Genomic DNA, 16,382 nt, shown 5'->3' on the forward strand with positions numbered 1-16,382 from the left:
GTGTCACAGTGCCACCAGCCCTGGCACAGGGCTGTGTCCAGGCTGGGTGCTGCAGAGGCAGCAGCAGAGCAGGAGCGGGCAGGACAGGGGTGCAGTCAGCACCACTGAGGTTTTGGCTGTGTTTCTCTGCTCTAGGTCCAGATCGCCTTCCTCCTGGGATGATAAGAGCAATAATCACCCCAAAGCACATGCTGCAGGAAGGCTGTTTTGCGCGGCGGCTGCCGCCGGCTGATTGAGTGGCAGACGTGTCAGCCCCGCGACCGCTGCCGGTGTGCCGGCATCACGCTCGCGTCCCGGCGCGCAGGGAAGAGTCTCCGAGTGCCCTTTAATTACCCTTTCTGATGGCACACAGAATGCTGTTGTGACAGCATCGCTGCTCTCCCAATTGCCTCTTCAGGAATTTTATCAGCTGTCTCACGTCCTGACACTCGGGGAAGAGGAATCCAGGCAGACCTTTCTGCTTAAATAGGCTCTAAATACCCCAAATTAACGACGTGCATTTCTCTGTGGAAGCAAGGACACTCTTCTCCTTGTTTCTGCAGCACAGGGAGGGGACCTGGCTGCCTGCAGGGTCTCTGCCTGCCACACTGCCTGGCTCTCCTGCAACTCCCAATGCTTGCAGCAGGACCAGAGCATCCTGGTTGTGGGGACATGGCACAGACTTGCACCCGGTGGCAGTGCAGAGGTCACGGTCACACTGGTGTCACCGTCACAGGGCTGTTGGCTGTGGTGGAGGCTGTGCATGGCCCCACACTGCTGTGTCTTGGCAGCAGCCATGAGCAGAGGGAAGCATGGCAGGCGATGTCCAGTCCGTGGAGAGTGGACATGAGGTCCTGACCATGTCCCAGGGACAGCGTGGGGTGGGCAGGGTTCAGTCCCCAGCAGTGTGGTGGCTGCCAGCAGCATGATGGAGGTGCTAAGGGGTTGGATAAGGGAGAGGGACTCCTCTGCCATCCCTGTCCTTGCCTGACACTAACTCAGCTCTCCCTTTTCTCTGCAGGAGGAAGACATCGAGTACTATGACTCCAAGGCTGACACTGAATATGTAAGTACCATTCCTGTGGCACCTCTGGCACAGTCACTACTCCGACCCGGTGCTGAGCCCCATGCCAGGCTGTCCCAGCACCATACCAGGGAGTGAGGCACAGCATTCCTTACAGCCAGTGTAATGACACTCTTTGGTGGGGAGGGAGTGCCTGGTGCACAGCCATGTCCCCCCAGCTGAGCTGTGGTGGTGTTGGTGACATCTGTCCACCAGCACCGGGCGCAGCAGCAGGCAGGTGGGCAGGTCGCTCCGCTGCCTGCAAAAGTTTCTAAAATTAAAGCTGGCATCTGAAATTCAAATGAAGAGCAAACCTTTAATTAGAGACTGAATTTAATTCTCTGCCCCCCTCCCAGCACAGCCGTCCTGTGATTTCTGGCAATCAGTGCTCTAACTACAGACCCGACAGCTCCGCTCTCCCGGTGCTCCCAAGGGAGCTGGCATTTGCCGGCTCCTCTGCGTGGTGACGGTGACTTCACTCAGGTGCTGTGCCATGGGCACAGGGAGCTCCACCAGCAATGACTGCTGCACCACAGCACCCCACTTTGCCCCGGGGCACCCCACTTTGCTGGCAGGTCACCCAGCTCCCACACTGTGCCGTGGGATCCTTAGGAAATAGGGGCTCGTCGGGTCGGTGATGCGCATGGTGTGGGGCTGCTGGGGAGCAGGTGCATCACGGTGTCCTTGGAGCTGGCCAGGAGCCCCAGGCACGGCAGGGTGCAGCCTTGGGGACAGCCCCAGACAGTGCTGGTGCACCGGGATAGGTCCTTGTCCCAAGGCAGAGCTGGCAGTAAATGTGCCATCAGGGGACAGTAACACAGCGGGAGGGGAGGAGTGGCAGCATGTGGCATTGGCAGCAAACCACTTGCAAACCACATGGCCTCATCCAAAAATAATGCTCAGGTGACCCCAAGAGTCTTTAGAAGGCCTAGTGCAGAAGGAAAGGGAGGATTTGGGCTTGATGGGGTCCCACCAGCTTGAGCGACATGCCCTGCACTGACCTCTGGTTCTCCTCTCAACCCACCTTGGAGATGATGCCCCAGAGCGGAGCCAGGGGCAGGCTGAAGCAGAGCATGGATGCCTTCAAAGCAGAGTTACTGACAATCTGCCAGTGCCATTGCCTTCACATGGTGACAGCAAAAGGGCTCCTTGGCAGGGGAAGCCAGCCATGGAGAGTCTGGGAGGTGGGACAGACAGGTTGGACAGGTGCTGTGACCAAAGGAGAGGGCACTCGCTCTCCTGAGCAGGTCTCCCTGCTCACAGTCCCACTCATTCAGAGCAGAGGATGTCTCCTGTCCCTCCCCAGCCTGGGGGAAGCTGCCAAAGAAGGGAGGGGAGGATCCTGCTAGCCTTGGCTGCTCTGGAAAGGATGGAGCTAATGGGCTTAAAACACATTAAAGCGGATTTTGGATAGAAGTGAAGGAAAAACTGGCTGGCAGTTGAGGCAGGAGGAGACTGCCTGGGGAGCCAGGCAACTTCCAGCCCAGGGGATAAGGAGCAGGACTAATGCATCTGTTGGGCTGTGCTGAGCTTTTGCCATCCCTGCTGCAGGGCAGGGGACAGGGAGCTGGATGTCCCCATGCCCACTGTTCCCCTGACCAGCACAGGCTGCCCACACTCAGCCAGGGTCAACAGTGGTGGTCTGAGTCAGCAGCTCCTGGCTGTTACTTTGGGATTACCATTTCTGCAAGTGAGGAAAGCATCCTGGTCACATTGGGCAGGATTAGGAAATAGGAGGCATCTCAACTTAGAACTGTGCCCACGGAGCCCTCCCCGCACATGGGACCCTGGGGAGAAGCCATGCACTGCAGTGTTACACAGTGTCCATGGGGACTGCAGGGCTCAGCTCCCTGGTCCCTGGTACTTCCCCAAGAGAGCTGACATGTTGTCAGGGAGGAACAGCCCTGCAAATCCATCATCAGCCACATCAGCTTAAGCCCTTCCCTAGGGAGATACCAAGCAAAAGTGCAAAACCAGGGGTGCCCTGTTGTTCAGAGATATGAGTTTGGCAGGGAGGACACTTGCCTACCCATGCTGTTGCTTCCTTGCCAGTGAAATCCCAGCAAATTTAATTCCAGCAAAAATAATGTGGAGAAACGGAGATGATGCTGAAATAAAAAAGGAGGGAGATGATACCAGAAAGTCTGAATGGAACTTAATAGTGCTCTTTCCATCCTTTCTTTATTTAGCTTCAGTTTTTCTATTTAAATGGAGCAGGATGTAGCTGAGCTGGAGTTGGTGCTGATAGACAATGCCTGCTCTCCACAACTGGGGCTTATTCACAAGCCTTACTCTGGCTTTAACTGCAGTGGGAAAGAAATGAGCTTCCTGTTCATTTTGCCTGCACCTCAGCTCCGCTATCTCCCTAAACAGACTTCAGATTTCCAAGTGTTTTTTAACAAATAGGAGCATCAGAAAATTATCCTGGGCATCCCCAAGGCTCTCAAAATGTTTGCAGAAGCAGGGTTTTCACCTTTCCCTGCTATCAAGGGCTGTGGGGTTTATGTGGTGAGAAGTGTTTAAATCGGCAGACGGTCTCAGTTGGGTGTCACAGGCAGAACAACGCAGAAATAAAGTCATTTTCCATATTTTGTGTTGTGTTCATGCCAGGGGATGATGCTTAAGTCACAGCTGAGGCCAAAATCCCCTGGGATGTACTGTACTCGGGCGGAAAGCAGCACAGCTCTGTGAAGGTATCCTGGCCCCAAGGCCAGCCCTCTGGCACCCACCCACCCTCTGGAGGTCTCAGGGAGGGCTGAGAGTGAGGGCCTGATGGTGGGAGGCTCCATGGCAGCCTCAGCCCCCTCCGGTGTGGGGGAGGAAGGGGCTGACCACTCTCTGCTCACCCTGCTCAGTAAATGCAGCAAGGAGAGGGAGGAGGGGGGGAAAAAAAAGCCCCTAAATGTCAGCAGCGGCAGATGAAGGGTGTTGGAAAATTTAATCTTCCAACTTCCTCAACTAATGTGACATTTGGATTTCCTCCCGATAAGCTATCAGCCCCAGAAGTTTCTTTCTCTTGCCTTTTTTCTTTTCTTTTTTTTTTTCCTATTTTTTTTAACTTCTCTCCTCTGGCTGGTAATTTAAAAATAAATGGTCTAGAAAGATCTCTAAACAGTACCTTTGGCAAAGATTAAAAAAAGCGAAGGGGGATAGGGGAGCAGGCTGGCGGGAGAGGCTGATTGTTATTTATAACCTGGGCTGCTATAAAAGCAGGAATGTGGCTGGAGAACACACCATCTCCCTCCTCAGCATTAAATTACCGTATTTCAGGAAAAACTGATATATTTAAGGAGAAAGACCCTTCTGCAGAAAGCCTGGAGTTTCTCAACCATGTGTTGGGGGCTGGCATTTATATCCATTATTAGTAGAATCACAGCATGTTGGTATGAATATTTCACTGGCCTTTCTGGACTTAGCATGGATGGGTGCCCCTGGGAGATTGAAAGGGATGTGCTGGGATTTCATATTCTCGATCAGGCGTGTGTGGGGCAGGACATGGGATGCAGGGATGCTGTGGGGATGCCGAGGTGTGATGGGCTCTGCGTTTGTCAGGGGTGCTGCCATTTAAGCAGACATCATTAGCTGTGATGGCTCGTTCCCATGGAGATGAACAGGGGTGTTTGCATCTGCGGGAGCTGCTGGGAGGAGGCATCACTGCTGCACCGGGACACATCCTCTGCTCCATCCGCAGCTCCAAACCCTGGGGACCCCTGATAATCCTTGTGCCCATGGGCGGGCAGGCTCTTCTCAGCCAGCACCAGTCTGGGTGGGGATAGAGGGCGAGTGCTTGCCGAGAGTGTGGCACCTCCAGTAAAGCTGTTGGGTGGTGCCAGAAGTGCTCACTGGGTGTTGGGGCACTTCTGGATTTTGTCCCCTGTCTGTCATTTTGAGAGACTCAAGAAAATGTGACTGACAACCCAGCTGCTAAAGCACTGGGGATGGCAAAAGCTCTCAGCGCCTGATGACTTCTTGCTGAAGCAGTAAATACGTATCATATTGATATATTGCCGTGGAGTCGATTTCTAATGGTGTGTAGCAAATAATATATTCAAACTGTAGCATCTATTTGTGTTACGTTGTACATACTGTAACAGATAAATAGATGTTTCCAAGTCCTTTTGAAATGTAATGATGAGAAATGCTGCAAAATCTGGCTGGGGGCCTGCCGGGATGCTCGCAGTTAAACCAGTATAAATTGAGGAGAACTTGAATCATCTACTTTGCTCTAATTTAAATTTAATGCAGAATTTCTTCCCTCAGCTTTCCCAAGGTGGCTCCTTGTAATCCCAGCTTAGCACCAAGATGCTCCCCTCCCTGCTTGGGTTGGTGACAGCTTCACCTGCCTTCATGTGGCTGGAAATTGCTCCATTTCAGGGGCCAAATTCAGCCTGGCTTAAACAGAAATAATTCAGGAGATTTATGGATAAAAGGCAAACGTAGGTGGGATAACATCAGCTTTTTCTGCAGGTCTGTTTGCCGTATAGGTGTCAGTGATGCATGAAGTGCCCCACATATAGATAGCTGGATATTTGTCCCCAAGATCTCTACATGTGCCTCTTTACAGCTCCATGAATGAGAGCAGCCAGACAGCACCGAACCTGGCAGCATACAAATTAGCCCCTCAGAAGTGGGTGATATCACGGAATAGTGATAAACAGAGGAGTGGTAATTATATACAGTAGTTCCAGCTCCAGTGAAGTGGGGAATAGCCATGCCAGCATGGGGGAGAGAGGGAGAGTTGGATTTTCCAGCTGCTGGTGGTGGCAGGGGCAGCAGATGGGCTGTGGCAGGATGCCCTGCTGATCTGAGGTGGGGAGGGCTGGGGAGCTGTCACCAAGACTTTGCTGGGCTGAGGAAAGCAAGGGTTTAGTGTCAAAGCTGGTTTTGGTGCTGCAGGTGCCCTCGGGCCAAAGCTTTATCCCAAAGCCTGTTTTCAGCAGGCGCCTCTAAATCACTGCCTGCTGCTGGGAGAGATTGCAGGGATGAACCATTGCGTGTGCATCGCTTTCCCCCAGAGACCTGAGCCCCCCATCCAGGGCAGGCTTGGGGCTGGATCTGCTCTCCGGATATCCCATGGCCCAGCACGCAGTCGGGGTGCCTGCTCTGCTGCAGCATCACAGCTTTGCAGGAGTCCAGCAGTCAGTTTTGTGCCTTTTCTCCAAATTTATGTGAAATTGAGAGCGTAATCTGGATTTTGATATTGGCAACATGGCTCAGGGGAGCTGGGAACGGTCCCTGCCTGCCTCCCACTTGGCTACTGTGGCTATAATTGAGTTCAGCATCTCTCTGGGCAGCTGGAGCCCCCGCACTGGGATCAGCTGGGCAGCATGTTTACACTTGCAATCCACTGGCTGGAATTAAAGCCCAAACCCTGCATATCAATCCTGTTATTCTCCAGAGGTGTGGCGAATGGTTTGGCCACCCCTCTCAATGTCACAGGAATGTCACCACCTTGGTGGCCGGCCGGAGCTGGTGCAGGGGAGGTGACATTTATCCATGTCATCTGTGAAGGGGAAACAGGGAGGGGACCAGGATGGGTGTTAAACAAGCTTCACAGTTTATTTCCCAAACACATAGCTTTCCTTTAAATATGTGGCTTTTCCCTTGAGAAATTCAGGTCTTTTATCCCCTGGGTTTTGTGGAGAGCAGCCTGGCTGGTGGGAGAGCTGCTCACACTGGGCCATGAAGGACAGCAGGATGGGACTGTCCCCTAGCTCTTCTCCCCCCTGATGCTGGGGTTCTTTGCTGCTGGACAGTGTGGGGCATCCCTCCAGGTGTCTATCCCAGGCACAGCACCACGCGAGCCCTGCCTGGGGCTGCTCGCGCTTCCAGTCACGTCCGCTGTGGTTTCTGCGGGGCTGATCTCTGCTACCGCAATCAGCCGGCCCTGCACGGGCTCTGAGACAGGCACTGCACCGGGGGGGGGGGGCACAGAGGGAGAGGCACTGAGCTCCTTCCTGGAGGGAATTTTCTCCACCGCCAGGCAGCTCAGCAGCCAGATCCACTCCTACTCTGCCATAGCTACCCCTACCCCTTTCACTCCCACAGCCAGGGCCAGGGGAAGGTGGCCTGAGTCATCCTATTCCCCAGCTTGGGCTTGGCATGTCTCTGTCCCCATGTTGCCTGTCCCTGCCTGTGGATGGGACAGGCAGCTCTGCATCTCTGCTGTGCTTCAGGGGGGATGTAGCTCCAGGGGCACAAAGGGCAGGTGCTGCAGCACCCTCCTTTTCCTTCTTCTCACCCTGAGTGTCTCACAGCTGCAAACAGCCTTCCCCAGACACTGGGCTCTTGGCAAGGATGGGCAGCTCAGAGCCAGGATCACCTTCTGTGTTTCTTTGCCCCTGGGGGGATGGCAGAAGCAATTTCCCCAGCTCTGTAGCGAGGCCACCCACAACCTCCCTCCTTCCCTCATGGCCCTGTGCCTCAGCTCCCACCCTGTCCCCTGTCTGCAACCACCCAGACGTTCTACCTGCACTGGCTCAGCCCTGCCTGCCTTTCCAGAGGGATATTACCTTTAGTGCCATGCTGGCAGCAGGGCTGGGGAATGGAGAGGAGGACTGTGAAGGCGAGTGAGTGTGTTCCAGCATCGGCAGTGGGGAATTTGCCGTCTCTCCACCATAATTAAATATTGTTTGCATTGCTTATTGACAGAGTGCTAAGCTGCACTCTGTTTTAATTTGCTCTTTGATAGTTGCCTTTTGCTGCTAATTGATTTTCAAGGCTCTTTTTTGATTTGGGTTTTTGTTGTTGTGTTTGGGGTTTTTTTGTCTGATTTAATACCTGCCATGCTACCAAAGCTGGAGAGGCAAGGGTAACCAGCACTCACCTTCATGCCCACCCGCTCCTGTCACCTGCTCCCCTGTGCCACTGGCACCAGCACAGACTGCAGGCCAAATCCACATGAGAGCTGGCATGCCTGGTTTCCACCAGGGAACACATGCTGATGGCATGTTGGTGGCATTCCTAGTGTGCATGCTGGGCTGGAACCCTGGGTGACCCCATGTGCTCTGCTCCTTCCCTAGGATGATCCCGATGGAGAAGAGATTGAGAGGGAGAAGTCCAACTCCTTGAAGCTGGAGTTCACAGACGATGACAACTTCAAGACCAAGGTTAACTATTCGTACGCTGCCGTGCAGATCCCCACGGACATCTACAAAGGCTGTGAGTGCCCCTCTTCACCCACTCCACCCCATGCTGCCTGGATGGGCATCCAGCTCTCCTGCTTGGAGTGCTGCAGCCACAGGGACCATCACCTCTGGCTGCCTCAACTGGGTCTTGGTGCCAGGGCAGGCTGTCTCCCACACAGGAGGGCACTGAAAAGGGGCAGTCACCGTGTCAGGACAGAGGTGACAGTACATCTCTCCCCAGGGACCCTCAAGAGCTCAGCACAGGCCAATAAGGCAGGTTGGGGGTTAGGAGTTGTTAGGGAAGGGATGGGGAGCAAAGGAGAGATGGTGATTATGGTACCATGCTGTGACCACAGGGCTCTGACCCTCCCTGCAGAAGAGCCCAGCAAAGCTTGAGGAGGTTCAAAGCAGGTGCTGGAGAGTTCAGGAGGATGCAGCAGCTCTGTGCAGGAGCAAGCATGGAGGCAGTGTCTACCTGCTTGTAGAAGGGCTGGGCAGTGAAAGCAGGGATGTTTCCTCACTAGCTTGAGGCTGAGGATATGAAAAGGGAGAAAAAACGGCTGCAGTCCTCCAGGACAGTGTGATGCCACCCCGGGGCAGCCCCGGGAGCACATCGGGAGTGTACAGGCAGTGTCAGAGGGCACGGGTTGCTCCAAAAAGGAGGATGAGGTTGGTGGAGCAGCCCAAGAGCTGGGCCAGGGAGGAAGAGGTGAATGGGATAGGACGTGCCACACCAGCTTGAGTCCTCCTGGAGCGATGGCACAGTCCCTGAGCTTTCACATCTCTCTGGTACCTCGCCCTGCTGCGGTGGCACATGGTGACAGTCGGTCTCCATTTCCCTCTAGTGGCTGCTCTGCACCGAGCTGGGGATTGCTTCCAGCTGGAGGGCATCCTCCAGCATCAGCCGGCTGCATCCTGTGCCCAGACCCAGCCCCTGCTGCAGTGGGTGCCCCTTGTTGCCCCGCACCACCATCGTCACCACCATCCCCACACCTCGTTGTTTCAGCAGCACTTGCCGAGGTCTCCTGGGTGGTGATGATGGTGACGGGGGCTGTGCTCACGTTCCTGCCCCAGGCGGTGTGTTCCCGGCACAGGGGCTCGTTACAGGCACGGCTGTGCTCGGAGCCGCATCGGTGCAGTGATTTCACCGCGGCGGCAGCAGCGGATTAGAAATTTGCAATTAGTTTTATTACCCAGCGAGCGTGGGGCAGGCAGCTAATGAAGCACATCATGCGAGCCGGGTGGGCTGCACAGGATGCAATATTCATTCCTCCTCGCCCCTGCTCGCCAGCCGACGCCACGGCTGGAGCACCGCCACAGCCTCCTAAATCACCCCCCTCGGCCCTGGGACGACAGGAAAGTGGAGATTAACGTGCTCCGGGGACTCACAGACGCTCAGAGAGGGATGCTGGAGGGGGATGGGGCAGTGGGGGGTCACAGTGTGGGGACACCCTGCCAGTGCCCCTTACCAGACAGGGAAAGGAGCTGCAGCCGCGGGCACGGCAGTTTGTGGGCACAGGGATCAGACCGTGCCCAGCCATACCAGGGTGCTCTGGAAATCCAGGGTGCAGGGAAGGGTGCGCAGCTGCTGCTCCGCAGGGAGTGGTTTGGGGTGAGGGCACGGAGACACCCTTGTGCCCTCCTCCTACCAGGGACAACGGCGAGCGTGGTGAGTCCCTGCAGAGCCGTAGGCGGGGAGCATCTCCCCGGCGGGACCCGGCGGAGAGGCGCTATCGCTGCCTGGCACGCTAATTAAACCACCGCGGAGACGCCCGCCGCCGTCACCCCTCGCTACACACACAAATTACATCCTATATGTGTTTTATTTACTGTGCCATTTTTAATTAAATCTGCAATCGCTCGCGGGAAGGGCGGGGCTGGGCTGGGCTCACGCTGATGGGGACAGGGACTAGATGGGGACAGGGACGGGGATGTCACCAGTGGGGCTGGCAGCTCTGACCTCAACTGAGGGGGACAGGAGCCGTCCTGACCATGGACGCAGCCTCCATCCAAGGAGCTCATCACTGCACACGAGGAGAGTGTAGGTGCTGTGTTTGTGTGCAGGGAAGGTATATGGGCTGTATTTGTTCACTGGGATGATATGGGGGCTACATTCATGCCCAGGGAAGGTATAGGGGCTGCATTTATGCTCAGAGGTAATATAAGGGCTGTGTTTGGGTGCAGGGAGGGTATAGGATGCGCATTTGGTACAAACCTCGTGTGGGTGATGTGCCCCGAGGGGCTGGGGGTGCAGGTGCTGCCAGGGCTGTCATGGACATGTCAGTGCCCAGCCTGGTGCCCAGCTGAGGCTGCCAGCACTGCCCAGGGCTGCTCCAGGCAGGCAGGAGCCTGGCAGCCTCTCATGGCCCCCTCTCCTAGGAAAAACCACATCCTGTGGCAGAGCCAAACAAGAAATCATCCTAAGTGCCCAGATAACAGCACTCTGTGTGGGCACAGTGCTGAGGAATGGCTGGGGAGATATGGATGGAGTAAATCATGGTTTGAAGGCATGGCTGCCTGAGGGAAGGAGAAATCTTCAGCAGTGGTGCTGGGATAGAGGGATCCAGGATTCACCCTGGGTGAAACCTACCCACATCTTGACAGTGCCTGAGGAGCACAGTGAAGGCTTGAACGGGTGATGACGATGTTTCCAGGAGGGACCATGTGTGGGAGGAAGCCTTAGGAGAGCTAAATATACTCCTCAAACACACACTGGCCTCCCTGCAACACCACATTGTGTTGTTTTGCCCAGTGCCAAGGAGACAGGGTGTTCCTGGGAGCCCTTGCACTCCAAAAATGCACTGAGGGTCCCCGAGGAGGGAGCAGTGCCCCTGTTCCCAGGGCGCTGCTGGCTATTCACTCCTGAAGTGGCACCCACCTCTGGCTCCTCCATGCCACAGTCCTGGGGCAACCCAGCATTAGTAAACACTGTGGGACTCCCTCCATCTGCCCAGGGCTTGGGGCACCCACAGCATTCGGGGTCCCCCTGTGAGCACAGGCAGGTACCATCACAGCCTCTCCACCATCCGACCAGCCCTGTACCTTCTGTGCCACACTGGCCCCCCCCATGCCCCGCCAGCCCCTCTTGATTAATCACAGGCTGGGGCTGCCGGCAGCTTATCTTTTGCTTTAATAGCTGAATAATTTAAAACTGCTGTTTGCCGGCATCTTAATTGCTTTTGTGTCAGGTGCAGGGCCAGCGGGAATGCAGAGCAGGGCCCAGGAGGCTCCACATGCCCTGTGGGGACACAAGCCTTGGGTTTCCCAGCTGGTGGCTGTCCCCAGGGAGTGGGGCTGGCACAGGGTGTTCTGCTGGGAAGGGGGTGAGATGGCAAGCCAGCTTGTCCCCAGTGATGGCTGTGTCTGCCCCAGAGCAGATGGGGGACAGCGAGCACTCTGTGAGCCCTGGAGGTTGGCTTGTTCCTCTGGGGACAAGGGGACAGCAGGGGGATGTTGGAGCCCTGTGGGAGCGAGGGAGTCGGGGGAATGTGGGAGAAGCTACGAAGGGCCTTCCCCTACATGGGAAGGCATAGAGGGGACACACCTCTCCCTTGCTGCCATCACCACGGTTCCCATCTCCTCAGCCCACCCCAGCTCCACTGCTCCCCCCACCCACCTGCCCACCCCTGGCTCTGTCTCCCACAGCCACCGTCATCCTCAACGAGCTGAACTGGACGCAGGCACTGGAGGATGTCTTCATTGAGAACAGGAAGGAGGATCCCTCCCTGCTCTGGCAGGTCTTTGGCAGCGCCACCGGCGTCACCCGCTACTACCCTGGTGCGTGGCAGGGGGTGGCTGAGGGGCAGAGAGTTGGCCAGGGGCAGCTTGGGCCCTTCTGACTGTGAGATGTGGGTGGGCATTCCCCAGCACCGGCCCTGGGGGCCATCTGGCACCCATGCTGTGCCAAAACCCTCTGGTGAGCTCTGGTGTGAGCTCACCACTGGAGCCTGCTGCTTCCTCAGCCCTGGGCATCCCACTGCCCCCTGTCCCCCACTCCAGTACAGCCCTGCCTTGCTCACCACCTGCCTCTTCCCCACAGCCACCCCATGGAGAGCCCCCAACAAGATCGACCTCTACGACGTGCGCCGGCGGCCCTGGTAAGGGGATGCTGGGTGGGGAGGGGGTCCTGTCCGGGAGCATTCAGCTCCCTCCCCTTTTCATTTCACACACGGTTGGCATTGGCAAAGGGACACCATAACATGGGCAGAGGCATCCGACCTGCAGCTCTCTCTGCTCTTGTTCCCCTCCTCTCTTCCTGGGAAAGCAGAGTAGGATAAATCCTTGGGTGCAGATGAAAGTGTGGAGAGCAATCCAAGTGCCCCCTCACCACAGCCAAGGCTGCCGGCACTCAGTCCTGGCCAGAATTCCCATCCAAATGGGAAAACAACCAGCTTGGAAACTGAGCTGGGAAGATGTAGGGAGGAACGGGCAGGCAGCGCCAGGCTGTGGCTCAGCGATAGCTGAGCAGCCACTTAGCCCACACTGAGTGAGGTGGGATAGAGCGGCCTCCCCTTACCCCAGTGGGAGGTGCTGGTGTGGCAGCGCTGGTTATCAGCTGGAGCTGGAGGAGTTACAGCCCCGTCCTGCCCACGCTTGCTGCCTAAAAGTGCAGGCAGGGAGAGGGGAGCGGGCACAAGTCTGTGGCACGTGCCTAGGGAGCCCTGTATCCCAAGGGATCACCCCCTGCCCACACCGGAAGCTGCCCCCTCTCCTTGTCAGAAAATAATGGCCCTGCTACTATGGTTAATTGTCTTTGATTGCTCCACATTAATTATTAACTGTTCCCCGACAGGGTGTCTGTGCGGGTTATTGCAGAGCAGGGACTGGAAGACTGTTTTGGAGGGAGGGGCTGCTGATGTGTAGGGGGGCCACTGAGCGCAGCTAGCCCAGCTCCCTGCCCGCTAGCCAGGCTGGCCACCCACTTGCCCACCCAGCCATGGGGAGGAGGAGCAGCACCCTTTGTGCTGGGGGGCAGCACAGCCCTGGGGACACCCCTTTGGGGTCGTATCCAGCCCTCACACCGGGGTCCGGTGCAGCACACAGCACCCGCAGCTCCGGGGCCGCGATCCCGCCCGCAGCCTGGACGGGGCCACTGGCGCCACTCGCCTGCCTTCCCCTCCCTTGATGAATGGCACCATTAGGCACAGCCGTCTCCCGCCGAGCCCAGGGTATTCATGTGAGCCGGGCAGCCGGAGATGGATGTGCTGCCACAACCCATTACGGGCGGCATCTTAGTTGGGCTCTGAGCTGCACCGACAGCCCAGCCCCGGAGAGCCGGGCAGGCACTGAGCCCCCCGGCCCCACCAGCAGGCAGGAGGACCGTGGGCAGCCTCCTGCCCGTCTTGCTCCCCAGTATGAGGGGAAGGTGTTGGGGGGATGCTGCACCCACGTCGGGAGGGCCCCATGTGCCAGCATCCTGCATCCTGCCCGGGTAATCACTTGTAATTAGGGAACATCAGGACCTGGGATTAGCAATCAGAGCCTGCCCCTTCCCCACTCCTCCCCATTAGTGGTGAGTAATTGATACTAATAACACACTAATTAATTCACATAAGGCCTGATCCTGATCAAGCCAATAACGAAGCTCCCTTGGACCTCAGCCACGGCAGGATTGGGCCCCACGTGATGGGATGGGGAGGCTGGGAGTGCCTGGCCATGTCTGGGATGGGATGAGATGGGTGCTGAGCACTGTGCCAGCCCCACCCCCCCACAGGATGGCACAGCAGGGCTGGGCACAGGACCGGATGCTTCGGAGGGTTCCCTAATTGTTTTCAGTGGGGAAGATTTACGTAGTATTATTATTTTTCCTCCTCGTAGCTAAAAATAACCTAATCAGCCTGGCCTTTGGAAGCTACCAGGGGGGTAAATAGCATGTTAATATGGATGTGTGTGTCAGCATAATCAGCACGCAGAAAAGGGCCTGCGATGATGGAAGAGTTTAGCATTTAGAGCTCATTAGGCTGGTATGGTACGGAGCAGCGGGTCACTGGCCTTCTGCTGCGCCACACCAAGCCATGTCCTCACCTCCACCTGCCCACTGCCACCTTGTCCCTGCTCCTCACCACGGGGTCACCGCAGCCCTGGGTGCGTGGGCACTCTTGGCACAGCCCCCCAGCTGCTTGTGCCCTGGCAGAGCTTTGCTCTTGGGCTGCGCCCAGAAGGGTCGGGGTCTCCCTCAAAATGAGTCGACCCTGCTGACCTCTCTCTGTACCCCACAGGTACATCCAAGGTGCCTCCTCCCCAAAGGACATGGTCATCATTGTGGACGTGTGAGTACACAGTGGGGGCTGTGGCTGGGCTGAGCCAGGCCAGGATGGGGACACAGCTTGCCAGGGTGGCACTGTCCCACCAGTGGCCCCAGGGAAGCTGTGCTGAGACAGCACTGGTGGGGAGCCCTGTGCTCCCTCCCTGCTGAGCCCCCAGCACCCCTGTCTCCTGCCAGGAGCGGCAGCGTGAGTGGCCTCACCCTCAAGCTGATGAAGACCTCAGTTTATGAGATGCTGGACACCCTCTCGGACGATGACTATGTCAACGTGGCCTCGGTGAGTGCCACAGGGAGAGCATCTGGGCTGTACCCCCAGGCATCTCCCAGCTCCCCACCACAGGAGCCCTTTGCCCCCAGACCCACCTGGCTAAGGGCTCTGCAGAGAGAAATGCCATTTTTTGTCTTCTTAACCACCCAGCTGCACATAAGCAAGGAAAAGTTTGCTCAGGGCTTGGCTGTGTGTGGTGGCAAGCAAAAGCTGCCCCCATCATGGGCACGTGGCAGAGATGCTTTTGGGGTGATCCCAACCAGCCACCTCCTGTCCATCACCAGCCAGTGACACCTTGCATCCTGTGGCTGTGTCACCAGCTCGTGACCTCACGCAGCACAGCGGCCGTGCCACCACATCTGTGCGTCGCCGGGTGCCCAGCCCGTGCCCGCCCTCCCCTGTCTGGCCACCAGCACGCCAGTGCTAATTAACGTGTCTGGCCTGGCTCCGTGAGCTGGATCGCTGCTCCCTTAATGGATGGGCCCAATTGCCAGCAAATGAAGCCGTAAGCCAGAGGCAGCACCTGCTCCCAGTGACAGCACAGGGAGGCACAGCACGGCTGCTTGCACAAGGCTGGGGGGTCCTGCAGACGTGAGGGTGCAGGTGACCCCTCACTGGCAGCATCCACTGCCAGCACCCACACTGGGCAGCTCAGTGCTGGATTTAGCTCAAGCTAGGCTTGGTCTCAGCATCAGCCCTCCCTGGGACGTGGGACAGACGATGCTCCAGGCGCCAGCTGCCTGTTGGTGACATGTGGCTTGTGCCTGCTGGGATCTGCCCCATCCCCTTTCTGTGACTCACTCCCCTCCATTTTGCCTCCCAGTTCAACGAGAAGGCAAAGCCGGTGTCGTGCTTCAAGCACCTGGTGCAGGCCAACATCCGGAACAAGAAGGTGTTCAAGGAGGACGTGCAGGGGATGGTGGCCAAGGGCACAACTGACTACAAGGCTGGCTTTGAGTACGCCTTCGACCAGCTGCAGAATGTGAGCTGGGGGCTGGGCTGGGGGCTGGGGGCAGAGTGAACCCATGAGTGCTGAGGGCAAAGGGAGAATTCTGAGTACCTGGATGCTGCCCTATGCCTGGGGCTTCTCTGTGTAGAAGACTCCTCGTCCTCCTTCTCAATGCTGGGGGAGACATCCCACCTCCCAGCATGCTGGAGCTGAGGTTTTGCTGCTGCCCCTCTGGGTTATTCAAGGTTAACAGGGCTGGGCAGAGGGGCCAGATCCAGCCAGCAGCCATGCCAGAGGCAAAATAAAGAGGAATGGTGCTGTTGGGTGCCAAGCAGCAATAGGCACAACATCATTCCCCAGCTGACAGCATCCCTCTTCCTGCCCTTTCATCCTGGCCACCCTCACCCTGGAGAGAAGGGCTGGGAAAAGAGATGGGTTGAGGCTAGCCCTCCTGGCCACATCCAGCCTCGTACCTGGTGCCGCTGGCTCTGGGTCCGGCCCCAGGTGCTGTCTCTGCCCCACAGTCCAACATCACACGTGCCAACTGCAACAAGATGATCATGATGTTCACGGACGGCGGCGAGGACCGGGTGCAGGACGTCTTTGAGAAGTACAACTGGCCCAACAAGACGGTGAGGGGCTGTGGGTTCGTGTGCCGGGCTGGGGCCAGGAAGGGAGACAGCTGCCCCAGCTCCATTGCTGGCTCCTGCTTCATTTGCCTCATCACCACC

The 16,382-nt window shown here is 57.0% G+C and overlaps 1 protein-coding gene across 2 annotated transcripts in view; it reads left to right on the top strand.

The window, feature by feature from the left end:
* Nucleotides 1–16,382, top strand: part of CACNA2D2 (calcium voltage-gated channel auxiliary subunit alpha2delta 2) — a 191,705-nt gene that overhangs the window by 157,039 nt on the left and 18,284 nt on the right. For both annotated transcript variants that reach the window (XM_027640064.1, XM_027640065.1), the window contains exons 4-11: nucleotides 1,001–1,045; nucleotides 8,065–8,203; nucleotides 11,815–11,946; nucleotides 12,209–12,266; nucleotides 14,388–14,438; nucleotides 14,612–14,711; nucleotides 15,526–15,684; nucleotides 16,176–16,283. In XM_027640064.1, the coding sequence (XP_027495865.1) occupies nucleotides 1,001–1,045; nucleotides 8,065–8,203; nucleotides 11,815–11,946; nucleotides 12,209–12,266; nucleotides 14,388–14,438; nucleotides 14,612–14,711; nucleotides 15,526–15,684; nucleotides 16,176–16,283 (792 nt within the window). The remainder of the gene's footprint in view (nucleotides 1–1,000; nucleotides 1,046–8,064; nucleotides 8,204–11,814; nucleotides 11,947–12,208; nucleotides 12,267–14,387; nucleotides 14,439–14,611; nucleotides 14,712–15,525; nucleotides 15,685–16,175; nucleotides 16,284–16,382) is intronic.

The sequence above is a fragment of the Corapipo altera genome, unplaced genomic scaffold (assembly GCF_003945725.1).
Source record: "Corapipo altera isolate COAL_440 unplaced genomic scaffold, ASM394572v1 55, whole genome shotgun sequence".
Lineage (NCBI taxonomy): Eukaryota > Metazoa > Chordata > Aves > Passeriformes > Pipridae > Corapipo > Corapipo altera.